Genomic DNA, 19,189 nt, shown 5'->3' with positions numbered 1-19,189 from the left:
CTCTTCAGATTTGGATGTGTATATACATATAGTAAGTGAAGAGATGGGTAAGCATGTTGTGACATAGAAGGTTTCTTAAAGGTTAATGTGGATGAAGATGAAATTGGGAAGTGAGGTGTGGGTCTTTTGTAAGTGCATATGGGCCTGGTAGTGAGAAGAGTGTAGAGGAAAAGGAGGCAAAAATTTTGGATAGATTTAAATGAGTGCATAGAGGATTTAGGTCAAAATGTCAATGTAGTGGTATTGGGAGATCTAAATGCTAGAGTAGGAGATGAACCAATTGACAGTGGTTGGGAAGTATGGAGTGCCAGGAAGAAATGGTAGTGGAGAGTTGATGGTGGAGATGTGTCCAGAGTTGATGATAGCTAACACAGTGTTTAGGAAGTAAGTCAAACATAAATACACATGGGAGAGGGTGGTGGAAGTAAGGGTGTGTGATAGGGCTTTAATGGACCATATAGTGGTATCCACGAGAAGAGTAGGAAGAGTTTTGGATGTATTTGTCCTTAGGGGAGAGAGTGGGGCAATATCAGATCAATTTTTGGTGGAAGATAAGTTGAGAATGGAGGATAGATGGAGAAAGAGGAAAAAGACAAGGTAGGGAGGTGCTTAAATGAGGAATACAAGAAGTTGAGAGAAGAGTGGGAGGAGGTGAAGGATAGATTAGAGGAGGAATGGGGTGTTTCAAGGAAATAGTAACTAGATGTACAAAGATGGTGTGTGGAACAAGGAGGATGGGAAGGAATAGAGGGGAGGGTAGTGGGTGGTGGGGTGATGAAACAAACAAGGTTACAGAAGAGAAGAAACTAGCATTCAGGGACTGGTTACAATATAGGATGAAACATACCAAGAGGTACAAAGAAAAAAGAAGAGAAGTAAAACATAAGATAAAGGAGAGCAGATGTAAAATGAGAGAAGAGTATGACAGAAAAATTTTAATGTACAAAAAGATGTTTTGGAAGTAAATTAAGAGAGGAAGAGGAGGTGAATCAAGTAGAGGAGAAAAGATAAAAGGTGTAGATGGAGAGATGATAACAGAAGAGGTAAGAGGAAGATGGGCAGAGTATTTTAGGGAGTTGCTAAATGATGCAGCCCGAAGGGAGTTCTCCCCATCTTCTCCTTTTATGCATGGGGGGATGGAGAGGGAGTGTCACAGATTTAATGAAGCAGCCTTGCTGTGGATGTGCTGTGTCTTGCGACACTGCTTCTGACCCAGGGCAGTGGACAAGGTGCAGGGATGACCCGTCATCCAGGAGGTGCTAAGATAAGAGGGAGGGTGGAGGGGTGTGGAGTGTATTCAGGGATGGAATGGGTGGGAATGATTTTATGTCTTTTCCTTTTTGGCTACCTCCCTTGTAAGGGGGAAAAAGCCTTGGTATATGTATTTATGCTAAATGTGGAGGACAATAGGGAGGGAATGGTGGTTGCAGTGGGAGGTGCTAAGAAAATGACAGTGATGGATAAGGAAAATGAGGGAGAAATAAGAAATGATGAGGTGAAAGCAGTTATTAAAATGATGAGAGCAGGTAAGGCACCTGTATTAGGTGGGTGTCATGCTGACTGTCTGAAAAAAGGAGATACAGTGATGGTGGGGGCTAGTGTGGTTGTTTAATGTCTAAAAAAGGGTAGAGTGCCAGAGGACTGGAGGAGTGCCTATATAGTTCCACTTTACAAGGGAAAAGGGGAACAATTGTGAGTGTAGTAGTTTCAGAGGAATCAGTTTGTTGAGTGTAGTTGAGGAGGCTTATGGGAGAGTTTTGATTGAGAGGATTAGGAGAGAAACAGAGGAAGTAATTGGTGAGGAACAGTGGGTTTAGGAAAGGTAGGGGTTGTGAGGATAAAAGTTTTTGTTGTAAGACATATGTGAGAAAGTTTTAGCAAAGGGTAAGGATTTTTTTTTGGGCTATTATGGATCAGGAAAAGACTTATGACAGGGTTGACAGGAAGACACTGTGGGAGGTTTTGCAGATATATGGAATAGAAGGAAAGCTGTTAAGTAGTCAAGAGTTTTTACAAGAGTAGTAGAGCCTGTGTTAGAATCAGAAATGGAGAGAGCAAGGGGTTTGAGGTAAAAGTAGGACTTCACCAGGGATGTGTCATGTCACCATGGCTGTTCAATATGTATATGGATGGGATTGTGCAGGAGGTAAATGCAAGGGTAATGGGCAGGAGATTGGAGATGGTTAAAGAAAATAGAGAAAAGTGGTAGATAAGCCAGTTGTTGTTTGCTGATGACACTGCACCAGTAGTAGGATCAGTATGGGTATTAAGGAAGTTAGCAAATGAGTTTGGGAAAGTGTGCAAGAGGAGAAGGTTAAAAGTAAATGTGGGTAATAGTAAGGTGATGAGATGTACAAGGGGAGAGGATGACAGCAATTTGGAAGTAATTGTTAAAGGAGAGAGACTGGAGGAAGTGGATAACTTTAGATACTTGGGGTCACATGTAGCAGGAAAGGGAGGAGTGGAGGTGGAGGTAGATTGTAGTTGAGAGAAGCAAGTAAGTGCCTTGGGGGATTAACCTTTTCAATAGAAGTCAAATTCTCATGCGCAGCATCAGATGCCTGATATACGATAATTCAATGATGCACCACAATATAGAATATAAAGTCACTGCTGATTTATTTGTTCACTCTGAGTAATGATAAATACAGAAAATGCAATCAAGCCAGTTCATAGAATTTGGGATTTACTCAGCTACAATTACAAAATAAATATAATCAGGATGCCAATGCCAGCATCCTCATGTACCCTACATAGGCATCATTGTATAGAAGAGGTTAAAAGTGTAATGAGAAATAGAGACATTTGGGTATGGATGCTAACAGGAGATTGTATAAAGGGGTGATTGTGCTGACAGCATTGTATGGGGCAGAAACATTGAACATAAGAGAGGAAGAGTTTAAAGGTGTTTGAGATGAAATGTCTGAGAAGTATAGTAGGGATTACAAGGTTGGATAGAGTGAGAAACAAGGAGGTGAGGAGAAGAGTGGGGATGGAAAAGGAGATGGGAAATAGGGTTGATGAAAGAGTATTGGGATGGTTTGGACACATGGAAATAATGAATGAAGAAAGAGTAGTAAAAGAGGTGTGGAAAGCAGAGGTAGGAGTAAATATGAAGGGATGAATGAGGATGAGATGGATGGACGGGGTAAAAGTGGCATTGAGCAAGAGGAGAATGTCTATTGAGGAAGGAAGGGAGAAAGCAGTTGAAGTTTTTGCTTAATTACAAAGATTGTGGCAGGTGAGGGGAACTGGAGGTTTTGGTGGAGAGGATCAGTTGGCAATGCAGCAAAGAGCATTGGTTGGTGATGCAGTGAAGAGCATTGAAGCTTTGGCTCGTAAGTAGATGATGGACAAAGAGCGTTGGTGCTTTGGAGGAATTAGTGTTGAACTTCTAATCTGTAACTGCTGCTGCCAGAATGTAGATTTGTAGAGTGGAGTTTCATATCCCACCATTGCCACCGGAATGTAGATTTGTAGTTTGTTATCTACATTGAAGGTTTGGTGAGGCAAACAAGGTGAAAGTCCATTCATTTTAATGCCCCACTCTTCTCTCCTTTACAAAAATGAAGCAACCTCCAAGGAAAATTCAGGGAGTTGCCAAATTCTATTTACAAATTTTATTTACAAGGGTTGACATATCCTGATCAGGAAAGGTTGGTAGAGTTGGACAGAGATGTCTATTGTTTTGCCAGGTGGTTGGGCATAGTCCAAAATGCCTGGCTCTGCTTGCTACAGTCAGGTCTGATGATAATGGAGAGTCCATTGGGAGATAGGTCTGAGCACAATGGAGGGTCCCTTGAAAGTTCTCTAAAGATGTTGGAATTCTCTGTCACTTCCATATGCGTGCATGTATGCATGTGCACACCACAACCCAGTGTACTTGGTAGGCTTCAAGGATGAAATAATTACACCATTTTTTTTTTTTTTTTTTTTTTTTTTTTTTTTTTTTTTTTCTTGATATATATACTGAGGTATTGACAATGTTTTTGTTTTTGCTTTTTTATCTGTGCTTTAGATGCCACCAAGTCATCCATTGGTCTTCATGAGGATCTTCCTTTTGGGTGCCATGTCAGCACCTACTATCAGGTATTGTTCTTAAAACTTGTTCTTCAGTTCTTATATCTTTCATGGTAATCAGCTGTTTTGCCAGCTTGAAGATCCATATGTTGGATCAATATGGTAGTTTGACATTGATATACTAAGACTGAAAATTTGAAGCATATCATGCACACATTAAAACTGAATTTGATTACTTTATTTATACTGTTCCAGAATATATGGTTTTAGGCATTATATATATATATATATATATATATATATATATATATATATATATATATATATATATATATATATATATATATATATATATATATACTCTCAAGATTAATGACTTAGAAATGATTACTCTTACGTAGCTGTTTACATACATATACCTTACAAGGGAGGTAGCCAAAGTCAAAAGGCATAATTCCACTCCCACCCAGTTCATCCCCACCCACTCTATTCCCATTCACCACCCCTACCTCTCTCTTTTCTTGGGTTCTCCTGGATGACAGTTCATCCCTGCATACATATGTACTAATGGCTTTTTCCCACTTACAAGGTAGGGAGCCAAAATCAAAAGACATAATTCCACTCCCACTCCATTCCCCTTCACCACTCCTCCCACCCTCCCTCCCTCCCTCCCTCTCTCTCTCTTTTCTTGTCTTCTCCTGGATGATGGGTCATTCTTGCATCTCACCCATTGCCCTGGGTCAGAAGCAATGCAGTAAGGCCACTTCATTTAATCAGTGACCCCCCCCCCCACACACACACACACACACATCCCCTCATGCAGAAAAAGAGAAGACAGAGAAAAATCTCTTTGGGCTGTGTCAAAATATCATTCACATAACTACTCCCTAACCCAAACCCATGCATCACAGTATCGTCCATATACAACCAATCTCTGCTCACCCCTATCTTCTGTCATCTCCCTTCCTTCCTCAATAGACATCTCCCTTTTTCTCAATGCCCCTTTTACCCCATCAATCCATCTCATCCTCTGTTGCCCCCTCCTGTTCCCTCCATCCTCCTGTATTCCACACTTCTTTCACTAATCTTTTTTCACTCATCCTTTCTATGTGTCCAAACCATCCCAATACTCTTTCATCCACCCTATCTCCCAACTCCTCTTCCACCCCAGTTCTCCTCACCTCCTCATTTCTCACTCTATCCAGCCTAGTAACCCCTACCATACTTCTCCGACATTTCATCTCAAACACATTTTAACTCATCCTCTCTTATTTTCCATGTTTCTGCCCCATACAGTGATGTTGGCACAATCACCCTTTTATACAATCTTCTCTTAGCCTCCATTCCCAAATGTCTATTTCTCATTACACTTTTTAACCATCAAAGACATTTACTTGCTTCTCTCAATCAATATTCTACCCCCACTCCTTCCTTTCCCACCACATGTGCCTTCAAGTATCTAAAGATGTCCACTTCCTCCAGCCTCTCTCTCATAATATTCACTTCCAATTTCCTGCCATCCTTTCCCCTTGTACATCTCATCAACTTTTACTGACATTTACCTTCAATTTTCTCCTTTTACACATCTTCCCAAACTCTGTCACTAACTCCCTTAAGCCCTCCTCTGATCCTGCTACAAGTGCATTATCATCAGCAAACAACAACTGCCTCATCTCACATTTTTCTCTTTTTTTTTTTAACCTTCTCCAATCTGCAACCCATTACCTTTGCATTTACCACCTGCATCACCCCATCCATATACATATTGAACAGCCACAGGCTCAACTATTTTCATAAAAACTCTTTACTGCTCTTAACAGCTTTCCTCCTATTCCATATATCTACAAAACCTCCCACAGTGCCTTCCTATCTACTCTGTCATAAGCCTTTTCCAAATCCATAAAGGCCCAAAAAACATCCTTACCCTTTGCTAAAGCTTTCTCACATATCTGTCTTACCACAAAAATCTGATCCACACAATCCCTGCCTGTCCTAAACCCACACTGTTTTTCACCAATTACTCCCTCTGTTCCTCTCCTAATCTTCTCAGTCAAAACCCTCCCAAAAGCCTTCCCAATTACACTCAATAAACTGATCCCTCTGAAACTACTACACTCACATTTGTTCTCTTTTACCTTGTTAAGTGGAACTATACAGGCACTCCTCCAGTCCACCACAACTGCACCTCCCTTTTTTAGACACTCCCCATGACACCCATCTAACCCAGGTGCCTTGCCTGCTCTCATCATTTGAATAACTGCTTTCACCTCATCTCTTCTTATCTCTCATTTTCCTCATTTATCTCTGTCATTTTCTTAGCACCTCCCACTACAACCACCTCTCCCTCCCTATCATCCTTCACATCTAGCAACTCCCTGAAATACTCTGCCCATCTTCCTTTTACCGCCTCTTCCATTATCATCTCTCCATCTGCACCTTTTACCCTTTCTTCTCTACTTGATTCGCCTCCCATTCCTCTTTCAGTTTCCTTCCAAAACATCTTTTTATTATTCTCAAAAATTTTTGTTGTACCCTTCCCCTGTTTTACATCTGCTCTCCTTTTTGCCTCCTTTTGTACCTTTCATATGTTTCTGCATGTATACATACTTGTATAATGTGGACATATCACATAGTTGCTACATTTGCTTTTACACCATCAAAAGATACTGTTGATAGAGTTGATTTTTTAGATAAATCCTTTTGTGAAGGGTGGTCTCTGGGTTTGCCAAACAAGGGACCCATGATTCAAGTTAGTTAGGCCATCAACCTTTTGATCATAATGTATACATCTCTTAACCAATTATTTCTCACACTTTATATTCTCTTTACAGACAGTTTTATAGTTACGTGACAGACCCACGATGCAAGCGAGTTGGAACACAGTGTTGGGTTTATGGATTGTGCATGTGTATTGAATCTATTATATGCATCAAGTTTGGTGCAGACATTTTCCAGGTAATTTTTTTTTTTTTTTTTTTTTTTTTTTTTCTTTCTTTCTCTTCTTCTTCTTATTCTTCTTCTTTTTCTTCATGTAGAAAATAATCTTGGACCTGTTTTTACCTAAGTAACATTACTCTGTACATATACAGCAAACTGAGATCATTCACCTTCTTTGAGTTACTGTTGCCAATTATGTTGATATATGCATCTATGCAGAAGAAATCACTTGAACGTGTGATTCTAGTATACAGAAAAACCACTAGGAAAATAACAGAAATGAGACCGAGCACTTTCGTCTATTCAGACATTTTCAAGGTAAAAATGTCTGAATATACAAAAGCGCTCGGTCTCATTTCTGTTATTTTCCTAGTGCTTTTTATGCATATGCATCTATACATGTTCATTGATGGGTATGTTTGCAGCAGAGAGCAAATATTTTATTTTTATGAAGGTTATGAGTTTTTGTGTGGATAGTAAAGCATTAAAAGGTGAAGATAGATTGGAATTAAAAAAGAAGGTGTGATTACTCACTGTAGATTTGATTTTCAAGGAATTAAATTATATGTGTCTTCTGTCCTCTCCCGTCCTTCCTCAGCCGACATTTCCCTCTTCCCCAAAGCCCCCTTCACCCCATCCATCCATCTCATCCTAGGACGTCCCCTCATGTTCACTCCCTCCACATCTGCCTTCCATACCTGCGACACTGCTTCTGACCCAGGGCAGGGGACAGGGTGCAGGGATGACCCGTCATCTAGGAGGTGCTAAGATGGGAGGGAGGGTGGAGGGATGTGGAGTGTTTTCGGGGATGAAATGGGTGGGAATGTTTTTGTGCCTTGTCCTTTTTGGCTACCCCCCTGGTAAGGGGGAAAAAAGCCTTGGTATATGTATGTATGTATGTAAATTATATGTGTATCAAAGGGCATTTAACCCCTTACAAGTTAGGTGACTGAGTCAAGGCACATTCATCCCACACCTATCCAAAACCCATTCATCTCCCTACCCCTCATAACACTTAATTGATGAACAGTTATAACTGTCCCCTGCCACACCTTTCATGCCAAAGGCAATGCAACAAGACACAGCACTACAACGGGACTCAGCAGCCAGAACTAGTTTATCCCCTCTTCCTCATCATATGATGATCCTCCCATCATCTACTTGAAGGATTTATAGAATAGACAAGAACATTACTTTGAAGCTATGTCCTATTTTCTTCATCCATTGACAACCACTCTCCATTCACTCCAATATTTTTTACTCTCCTCCTTGCTCAACAGACATTTTGTTTATTTTGTGTTTTTTCCCAGTCCATCCACCTCATTCATGGTCTTGCTGTCAACTTGACTCTATCCACTTTTCCTCTCCTTCTTCTAAGGTCATCTAAACCAGATTGTTGCTAAAGATGAAGAGCTAAAGTTTACTTTTTGCCCTGATTCTGTGTGGAAGAAAAATATCAAAAGAGGGGAATCTCTATTTCTGTCATTCCACCCCCCATTTAGGACCTTCTATGACATACATGGATGGTGCTTATAGCTCGTCCTGGATGAAGGGTCATCAATGACCCCCACCCACTGCCTGGGTCAAAAGGAATGCAGCAAGATGACAGTGGGTTCAGGGCGGGTTCATACCTTGAACGGCTACCTCCCTTGTGAAGAGGAACAGTTCTTTTAGTATATAGATAGATAATTAGATGGATGGTGCATAGTAATGTTCAGAGTGGGGTAGTAATTCCTACACCAAGGCACTTGAATTTTTATTAGACTGTATTTAAGAATACTAGTAATTTAAGAGATAAGTAAGATGTGGTGAAGTGGAAGGTTTCTTCAAGGATAATGTGGATGAAGGTGAAACTGGAAAGGGAGATATGGGTCTTTGTAAGTGTATAGGGACCTGGTAGTGAAAAGAGTGTAGAAGAAAGGGAGGCTTTTTTTGATAGATTTAAAGGAGTGCATAGAGGGTTTAGGGAGAAATGTTACTGTAGTAATATTGAAAGATCTCTGCTAGAGTAGGAGATAGCCAGTAGATGGAGTGGTTGGGAAGTTTGGAGTGCCAGGAAAAGATTGCAGTGGGGAGTTTATGATGGAGACGTGTTTAGAAGGAGAGTTGATGATAGCTAACACAGTGTTTAGGAAAAAAGTCAAGTATAAGTATAAATGGGAGAGGGTGGTGGAAGGAAGGGTGGTAGACAGGGCTTTAATGGGCTATATAGAAGTACCCAGGAGGTGAGTAGGAAGAGTTTAGGGGAGAGAGTGGGGGAATATCAGATAATTTTTTAGTGGAAGGTAAGTTGAGAGTGGAGAAAGGAAAAGGACAGAAGGTAGAGAGGTGCTTAAAGAAAATGTCTTAAATGAGAAGGAAAAGGAGGAGTACAAGAAGAAACTGAGAGAAGAGTGGGAGAGGGTGAAGGATAGAATAGAGGTAGGAGTGGAGGGGGAATAGGGATACCTCAAGGAAGGAATCACAAGGTGTGCAAAGATGGTGTTTGGAGAAAGGATGGGAGAAAATAGAAGAAAGGGTAGTGAGTGGTGGGATGATGAAGTAAAGAAGGTTGTAAAAGATAAAAAATAATAATAATTTACGGATTGGTTGTAAAATAGGACAAGAAACAAATGAGAAGTACAAAGAAAAAAATAAAAGAAGTAAAACATAAAATAAAAGAGAGCAAATGTAAAATGAGGGAAGAGTATGACAGAAAATTTTGAAAGCAATAAAAAGATGTTCTGGAAGAGGAAGGGGAGGTGAATGAAGTAAAGGAAAAGGTGCAAATGGAGAGATAATAATGGAAGAGGCTTTGATAAGAGGAAGATGGGCAGAGTATTTTAGGGAGTTGCTAAATGTGAAGGAGGATAGGAAGGGAAAGGTGGTTGCAGTGGAAGGCACTAAGAAAATGGCAGTGATAAATGAGGAAAATGAAGGAGAAATAAGGAAAGATGAGGTGAATGTAGTTATTAGAATGATGAAAGGAGGCAAGGCACCTGGATTAGATGGGTGTCATGGTGAGTGTCTTAAAAAGGGAGGTACAGTGATGGTGGACTGGCTGGTGAGGTTGTTTAATGTTTGTTTAAAAGAGGGTAGAGTGCCAGAGGACTGGAGGAGTACCTGTATAGTTCCACTTTACAAAGGAAAAGGGAACATGTGAATGTAGTAGTTTCAGAGGGATCAGTTTGTTGAGTTAAATTGGGAAGGTTTATGAGAGGTTTTTGATTGAGATAATTAGGAGAGGAACAGGGAGTAATTGGTGTGGAGCAGTGTGGGTGTAGGGCTAGTAGGGGTTGTGTGGATCAGATTTTTGTGGTAAGACAGATATGTGAGAAAGCTTTAGCAAAGGGTAAGGATGTTTTTTGGGCCTTTATGGATTTGGAAAATGCTTTGAAAGGGTAGACAGGAAGGCACTGTGGGAGGTTTTGCAGATATATGGGATAGGAGGAAAACTTAGCAGTTGAGTTCTTATGAGAGTAGTAGAGCCTATGTTAGAATTAGAAATGGAGAGGGTGAGTGGTTTAAGGTAAAGGTGGGACTTCATCAGGGATGTGTCATGCTGCCATGGCTGTTCATTATGTACATGGATGGGATTGTGTGGGAGGTAAGTGCAAGGGTAATGGGCAGGGGGTTGGAGATGGTTAAAGAAAATGGAGAAAAATGGGAGATAAACCAGTTGTTGTTTGCTGACAGCACTGCACTTGTAGCAGGATCAGAGGAGGAATTAAGGAAGTTAGTGGTGGAGTTTGGAAAAATGTGCAAAAGGGAGAAGTTGAAGATAAATGTGAGTAAAAGTAAGGTGATAAGATGTTCAAGGGGAGAGGATGACAGCAAATTGGGAATATTAAAGGAGAGAGGCTGGAAGAAGTGGATTGCTTTAGATACTTGGTGATGTATATGGTGGGAAAGGGATGAATGGAGGTAAAATGTAGATTGAGAGAACCAAGTAAAGCCTTTGGGGATTAAAAAGTGTAATGAGAAATAGACATTTAGGAAAGGATGCTAAGAGGAGATTGTATGAAGGGGTGATTGTGTCAAGAGCACTGTATGGAGCAGAAATGTAAAACATAGGAGAGGGAGATTTTAAACGTATTTGAGATTAAATGTCTGAGAAGTATGGTAGGGGTTACTAGGCTAGATACAGTGAGAAATGAGGTGATGAGGAGAGCAGGGCTGGAAAAGGAGTTGGGAGATAGGGTTCAAGAAAGAGTATTGGAGTGGTTTGGACCCATGGAACATAAGAGAGGAAGAGTTTAAATGTGTTTGAGATTAAATGTCTGAAAAGTATGGTAGGGGTTACTAGGCTGGATACAGTGAGAAGGAGAGTGGGGCTGGAAAAGGAGTTGGGAGATAGGGTCAATGAAAGAGTATTGGGATGGTTTGGACACATGAAAAGAATGAGTGAAGAAAGATTAATGAAAGAAGTGTGGAAGGCAGAGGTGGCTGAAGTGAACAGGAGGGGGCAACAAGATGAGATGGATGGATAGGGTAAAAGGAACATTGAGAAAGAGGGGGCTGTCTGTTGAAGAAGCAAGGGAGGAGACAGAAGATAGGGGTGAGTGGAGAATGGTTGTATATGGATGATGCTGTGATGCATGAAAGGGAGTGGGTGGATGATGGGGGTATAGGGAGCGGTTATGTGTGAATGATATTTTGATGAAACCTGAAGAGATTTCTCCCTGTCTTCTCTTTTTCTGCATGAGGAGATGAAGAGGGGGGTCACTGATTGAATGAAGCAGCCTTGCTGTGGATATAGTGTGTCTTGCTGCATTGCTTCTGATCCAGGGCAATGACCCATCATCCAGGAGCCAAGAAAAGAGGGAGGAAGGAATGGGTGGTGAATGGGATTGGAGTGGGTCAGGATGAAATGGGTGGGAGTGGAATTATGCCTTTTGACCTTGGCTCCCTCCTTTGTAAGGTGGGAAAAGTCCTTGATATATGTACAAGTATGTATGATTTAAGAATATTCCAGTGAGGACACCACAGTACTGTGTATTTCATCAATCAGTCTGTTGCCATGGCTCTCTATTACAGGAGACCTATGACCCCTAGGAAACCCCATTCATTCAACCTGTAGGTCACTCAATTCAGGGTAAAAAAAAAAACTTGGTCACTGATGAAATTATGAACAAAGAATGGACCTGTACCATGGCACCAGGTACCCCACAAGTTTCTTAACTATGAACCTGAAACATCTAGCCAACTGTAGCAGTGAATTATTAATGATTTACGTATGGTCAACCTTTTCAGCACACTCAGATCCGCAACCTGGTGGCTTGGATTCTAGTGCAGGCACTGGGATCAGTAGTGTGCACATACCTTTGTGTTTTCTACTACCGCTGGCGTTGCAGTCTCAATTCTAGTTTCACAATGGTAAGTAGACTAGCACATTTTGTGTAATGTATATTTTCTTTCCATTCATAAGCCTAGAAAAAGAAATTGTACATTTTCACATTTTGTAAAATAAAAAGGGAAGAGTAACTTATTTCAGATAGGTTGTCTGAATACTCCTTTTCCTAGAATAAGTTTTTTTGCTCTGTTTCCTTCATTTTTAAGTCTTATGTCTTTTTATCTTTATTGCAGGAGTCCTCCATTGATGAATTTGATTCTGATGAGAAATTAAGTGATGAGATGGATCATTACATATATGAAGGTAAGAAAGTCATACTGAATGCCCCAGAAAGTGATGACACAGAGGATGAAGATGATAGCGAGGACCACACGCGCAGACGACGACCACTAAAAAGAAGTGCTCGGGTGGAGAGCTGAAGATGAGATGAACATGTTGGGAGGGAAAAAGATTAAAAGGGAGGGAGGAAAGGAGAGAGTGGGAAGAATGTAAAAGGTGTGAGGTGGAGATCTCAGACCTGAAGTGCAAGCAAGACATGAAGTGCATAGTGGCATCACGGTATGTTTCCTTCACTGCTGTAGATTCTTTCAAGGCAATGACTTTTGTTGCAATATTTTATTGGTAGATGCATCTCATCCTCAGATAAGATTTTGATTTAGTCATAAAAATTTTAGAACACTATGGGGCTTTTAAAAACTTAACTGCACTATGTTTTCATCTTCACAAGATTTCCAAATGTTAAAAGAAGAGATAGATAAGGATAAGGATGGGAAAAATGTCAAGAATACATGGAATGACAGGAAAAATTGTATAAAAAGGAATAGAGTGCTAGATCAATTGGATGTAGAGTTTTGAAAAGTACAAACTCACTTTAGTCTGAAAAAGTGGAAGAGAAATAGTCAGTTGACAGAGATCTTGGGTCCAGTCTGCAGACTAAGTACCTGCACCTCAAGATGGGAGTGAGACTGGTGAAAACATATAGAATTCACTGGTGATCAGGAGAAAAAAAAACAAAGATGGAGGGAGTGTCATTGTGTCTGTAGAGAAAAAGGGGATTAGTATAGAAGGTCAGCTTCAATGACCAGCCTATCCCCTGAAGGACGATAGAGCCTCTGTACCTCACCATGGTAGCTTAATCCTGCTTGATAAAAAAATTTGCATGGTTAGAAGTGCATGTGAAGTTTTGGTATGGAGGTGAAGATATTTTATATAGGGTAATGGTGATGGAAGAAAATACCTGGAAGAGGGGCAGGCAGAAGAAGAGAGGAAGACCAGAAAAAAAGTTTAGTAAAGAGTGTTCAAAAGTCAAAAGAGAAATGACTGGAAAGGAAGAGGAAGATGAAACAACAGATAAATGAATATGAGTGAATCTTTGTTGACTAAGCAGATAAATATGTGACAAAGAAAGTTGGCTCTTTCTGTTTGTACTTGATTTTTAGGTGCTCTATTTTGTACAAGAAGAAGCTCAGGGAGGAGTGGGAGGGAGTGAAGGATAGAGTAGAGCTAGGAGTGGAGGAGGAATGGGGATGGTTCAAGAAGGGAGTCACAAAGTGTGCAAAGATGGTGTGTGGAACAAGAAGGACGGGAGGAAATAGAAGGAAGGGTAGTGAATGGTGAGATGAGGAAACAAAGAAGGTTGTAGAAGAGAAGAAGCGAGCTTTCACAGATTTGTTACAAAATAGGACGAGGGAGTCATATGAGAGGTACAAAGAAAAGAAAAGAGAAGTAAAGTACAAGGTAAAGGAGGCAAAGAGGAGAGCAGGTGTGAAATAGGTAAGAGTATGACAGAAAACTTTGAAAGTAATAAAAAGATGTTTTGGAAAGAAATTAAGAGAGGAAGAGGAGACGAATCAAGTAGAGTAGAAAAGGTAAAAGGTGCACATGGAGAGATGATAATGGAAGAGAAGGCAGTAAAGGGAAGATGGGCAGAGTAATTAAGAGAGTTGCTAAATGTGAAGGAGGATAGGGAGGGAAAGATAGCTGCAGTGGGAAGTGCTAAGAAAATGAGAGTGATGAGTTAGGAAAATGGAGGAGAAATAAGGAAGGATGAAGTGAAGGCAGTTCTTAAGATGATGAGAGCAGGTAAGGTACCTGGTCTGGATGGATGCCATGCAGAATATCTAAAAAAAGGAAGTACAGTGATGGTGGACTGGCTAGTGAGGATGTTTAATGTTTGCTGGAGAGAGGGTAGAGTGCTGTAGGACTGGAGGAATGCCTGTATAGTTCCACTTTACAAGGGAAAAGGGGACAAGTGTGAGTATAGTAGTTTCAGAGGGATTAGCTTGTTAACCCCTTCCATACGGTGCCGCACACGTAGGCGTCATGGACTTAGATCTCGGTGGCAGCAACCAATGCCAGCCGTACGACGTGTCGTAATAATACTCGCATCATAAAATATAGTCACCGCTTATATCGATCGTTCTCTCTTCACCCGTGAATTTTGATAACCATAGAAAATGCGATTACAAAAGAATTAGAAAGAATGTCATTATGGAGGGGCGACTACAATAAATATAATCAAGACGCCGATATGGCAGCCTCGCGAATACACTCGCTCTCCATGACGCCTACGTGTGCGGCACCGTATGGAAGGGGTTAAGTGTAGTTGGGAAGGCTTATGGGAGGATCTTGATTGAGAGGATTAGAAGAGGAACAGAGGGAGTAATTGGCAAGGAACAGTATGGATTTAGGACAGGTAGAGGTTGCATATATCAGATTTTTGTGGTAAGACAGATATGTGAGAAAGCTATAGGAAAAGGTAAGGATGTTTTTTGGGCTTTTATGGATCTGGAAAAGGCTTATGACAGGGTAGACAGGAAGGCACTGTGGGAGATTTTGCAGATATACAGGATAGGAGGAAAGCTTCTAGGAGCTGTCAAGAGTTTTTACGATAGTAGTAGAGCATGTGTCAGGATTAGAAATGGAGAGAGTGAGTGCTTCGAGGTAAAGGTGGGACTTCATCAGGGATGTGTTATTTCACTCTGGCTGTTCAACTTATACATGGATGGGGTGGTGCGAGAGGTAAATGCAAGGGTGGTGGGTCAGGGATTGGAGATGTTTAAAGAAAATGGAGAAAAGGGGGAGGTGAGCCAGCTGTTGTTTGCGGATGACACTGTGCTTGTAGCAGGATCAAAGGAGGGATTGAGGAAGTTGGTGACAGAGTTTGGGAAAGTGTGTGAAAGAAGAAAGTTGAAGATAAATGTGGGTAAAAGTAAGGTGATGAGCTGTACAAGGGGTGAAAGTGGCAGCAGACTGGATGTGAGCATTAAGGGAGAGCAACTGGAGGAAGTGGATAGTTTTAGATACTTGGGTGCAAATGTGGTAGGAAAAGGTGGAGTGGAGGTGAAGGTAGAATGTAGATTGAGAGAAGCAGATAAATGCCTTGGTGGATTAAAAAGTGTAATAAAGAATAGACATTTGGTAATGGAGGCTAAGAGGAGATTGTATGAATGAGTGATTGTGCCAACAGCACTGTATGGGGCAGAAGCATGGAACATAAGAGAGGAAGAGAGAAGGAGTTTGAATGTGTTTGAGATGACATGTCTGAGAAGTATGATGGGGGTTACTAGGCTGGATAAAGTGAGAAATGAGGTGAGGAGGAGAACATGGGTGGTAAGGGAGTTGGGAGATAGGGTGGATGAAAGAGTATTGGGATGGTTTGGACACATGGAAAGAATGAGTGAAGAAAGACTAGTAAAAGAGGTATGGAAGGCAAATGTGTAGGGAGTGAACATGAGGATGTGACCTAGGATGAGATGGATGGATGGGATGAAAGGGGCTCTGGGGAAGAGGGGAATGTCTGTTCAGGCTGTTGAGGAAGGACGGGAGAGGACAGAAGACAGGGGTGATTGGAGAATGGTTGTATATGGATGATGCTGTGATGCATGAGGTGGAATGGGTGGGGGTAAGGTAATTTGACACAGGCCGAAGGGATTTCTCCCCGTCTTCTTTTCTGCATGAGGGGACGGAGAGGGGGGGGGGTGTCGCTGATTTAATGAAGCGGCCTTGGTGTGGATGTCCTGTGTCTTGCGACACTGCCTCTGACCCAGGGCAGTGGACAAGATGCAGGGATGACCCATCATCCAGGAGGTGACAAGAGAGAGGGTGGAGGGGAGTGGAGTGTATTTAGGGATGGAATTGGTTAGAATGGGTATTTTTTTTTTTTTCTACCTCCCTTGTAAGGGGGAAAAAGCCTTTGGTATATGTATGTATGTATGTATGATTTTGTACCCAACTTGATTGAGGAGCAGCTCATCAGGTAGGGATGAGATACCATAGCTTAGGGCCTGGGACAACAAAGCTACACTCTGCCTTCTTCAGATGTGGGTTTTATTCTCCTAAAACAAGGGTGTCAAACTCATGCCCCACAGGCCAGGTGTGGCCCACAAGATGGTCTGAAGTGGCCCACGAGGTGACGAGATTTTTCAACCTGAGTTACGATAATTTTATAACTAAAACTAACTAAACTTACTTTTTATTTATTTATTTTTTTCTTTCTTTCTTTCTTTTATGGCCCTCGAGATTATAACCAAGTGCATAATTGGCCCTTTAAAGGATTTGAGTTTGACACCCCTGCTCTAAAGCTTCCAGGTAGATGGGGGAGCTGTGCACTAAGACTAATACTGAAATGAAGAGAAGGTTATCTTACTTTTCATCTTGACAACAGATAGGAGTCTTTTCTAATTATAAATGGTTATTATCCAAATAAATTATGGTATATTTTTAACCCACAAACAATGGGTTAAGGAGATTCTCTTCCTGTATTTAATACCCAAGAATATAGATTGAAAACAGAGGATAATGGATGCACCATGTAAGATTTTGCAACAGAAGTCCCTTCTTGCCAAGTGAAGCCATAGCAGTTGGCAAATAATGCATTCATTGTGATGCCATCTTTATTGTCTTGCTGAAATTCGTTTTTCTCCCTCCTACATTTAACTCTGTAAAAAATTTCAGTATCTCTTTTGGTAGTACAGAATTTCATGTACATTTTTGCCATAAATTCTGTTTGGTGTGTTTTCATACAGTTCGTTCCTCTTAACTTTATCATTTTACCACCTCATGTTTCCTTCCTCTCTGCACCCACCCCCCTCTCCTCCCTCTTCATCCTGTGCTGTTGCCTTACACACCACATGTAGATCTGACTATGTAGGAGGTAGATGTCCATCTGTCCTCCATGAGTCTTTACTAGTTTTTCTATCCCAAGGGAGTCACTGGGCTTATGTTACAACTCACCAAGTTTTTAACTTCCCAAGTCTCCCTTACTGTGTGTATTTTAATTTTAATAGTTAATTTTCTTAAGGGGATAATGATTTAATCCCTGTAACCCAAAAGACACCCTTCAGTTGAGTAACTTAAAAATGCTGTTGGCCAGAACATAATCTCTAAGGACAATCTGACCTCGCAGTTTATGCTAATTGCTTTCTATTCAAAGAATTTCCAAAAATATACAGCTGCAATCAAACCATTGCCCCAGTTCTCTCTTGCAGAGGACCTGCAGCCCCCTGGAAGTCTTCTGCATAGCTGTAATAATGGGTAATGGACTTGTGCAATTTTACATTTTATGCATTCAACTCCTATCACAGGTGCAAAAGTACAATAACAAATTGTAACAGCTGAGCTGGTTAATGATAGAAATTTATTATGATCATACAAATTACATGATTACAAAGCACTATATCATGGTTTTTTTTATGGAACTGGAAAATAACTTCTTTATTTTCAAACAAGAATCTCACTGGCCCAGCAGGTCAAAGCATCACTACTTGTGGTAGAATTTAGGAGTGGAGGTAGTTTGAATTCCTCCTGGCAAGTTTGTAGTAAAGGCATACTACATTAAATTACCTGCTTTAAAAAGTCCTTCATAAAGATGCACCAACCTAGCTTCTTTTGAGTGACTAAGTTTGAGATATTAAACCAAATCAATCAATCATACTCAAACAGATGATAGTAAATACAGGGTGGGGCAGAACCGATTGAGCAGTTTAGAGGAGTCAGTGCTCGGGGGGAGGGGAGGGGAGGGGGGTGCGGGTGGTTTTGTTCCGCTCCTTAGACATCCCCATTTCAGTAGCTGACTTGGTGTGGACGGGAGCACATCGTGGCTTTGCTGTGCGTGCATATTTTGAGAACAATCAATCTGTGATTGCAACGCAAAGAGCTTTTCGACGACAGTTTAATATTCCACGCAACAATGCTGTTCCTCAGGCGAACACAATTCGGTCCTGGGTAAGGCAGTTGGAGGCAACTGGTAGCACACTAAGAAGAGATACACATGGCCGACGCAGGTCCATCAGAACACCAGAAAATGTCGAGAGGGTGAGAGCAGCAATCATCCAGTCGCCAAGACGTTCTGCACGAAGGCATGTCGTTGCTTTGGGAATCTCCTCACACAGTTTGAGGAGGATTCTGCATATGGATTTGAATTTCCATCCCTACAAAATGATGATGGCTCAAGAATTGAACCAAGCAACGGCATGCCTTCGTGCAGAACGTCTTGGCGAATGGATGATTGCTGCTCTCACCCTCTTGACATTTTCTGGTGTTCTGATGGACCTGCATCGGCCATGTGTATCTCTTTTTAGTGTGCTACCAGTTGCCTCCAACTGCCTTACCCAGGACCGAATTGTGTTCACCTGAGAAACAGCATTTTTGCATGGAATATTGAACCGTCGCCGAAAAGCTCTTTGCGTTGCAATCACAGATTGATTGTTCTCAAAATATGCGTGCACAGCAAAGCCACAATGTGCCCCCATCCACACCATGTCGGCTATTGAAATGGGGATGTCTGAGGAGCGGAACAAAACCACCCGCACCCCTTCCCCTCCCCTCCCCCCGAGCACTGACTCCTCTAAACTGCTCAATTGGTTCTACCCCACCCTGTAGTAAATACCATATCACAGT

The 19,189-nt window shown here is 41.3% G+C and overlaps 1 protein-coding gene across 1 annotated transcript in view; it reads left to right on the top strand.

Annotated features, from left to right (window-relative positions):
- The window catches only part of LOC143032365 (phosphatidylserine synthase-like), a 39,047-nt gene extending 21,081 nt beyond the window's left edge, over positions 1–17,966 (top strand). Inside the window, exons 7-10 of the mRNA XM_076197000.1 lie at positions 4,019–4,089; positions 6,852–6,975; positions 12,190–12,312; positions 12,523–17,966. Coding sequence (XP_076053115.1) covers positions 4,019–4,089; positions 6,852–6,975; positions 12,190–12,312; positions 12,523–12,708 — 504 coding nt within the window. The 3' untranslated portion in view covers positions 12,709–17,966. The remainder of the gene's footprint in view (positions 1–4,018; positions 4,090–6,851; positions 6,976–12,189; positions 12,313–12,522) is intronic.
- Positions 17,967–19,189: the final 1,223 nt, after the last annotated feature.

The sequence above is a fragment of the Oratosquilla oratoria genome, chromosome 13 (assembly GCF_046742065.1).
Source record: "Oratosquilla oratoria isolate Oo_2021 chromosome 13, ASM4674206v1, whole genome shotgun sequence".
Lineage (NCBI taxonomy): Eukaryota > Metazoa > Arthropoda > Malacostraca > Stomatopoda > Squillidae > Oratosquilla > Oratosquilla oratoria.
This window is presented reverse-complemented; position numbering and strand designations above follow the sequence as displayed.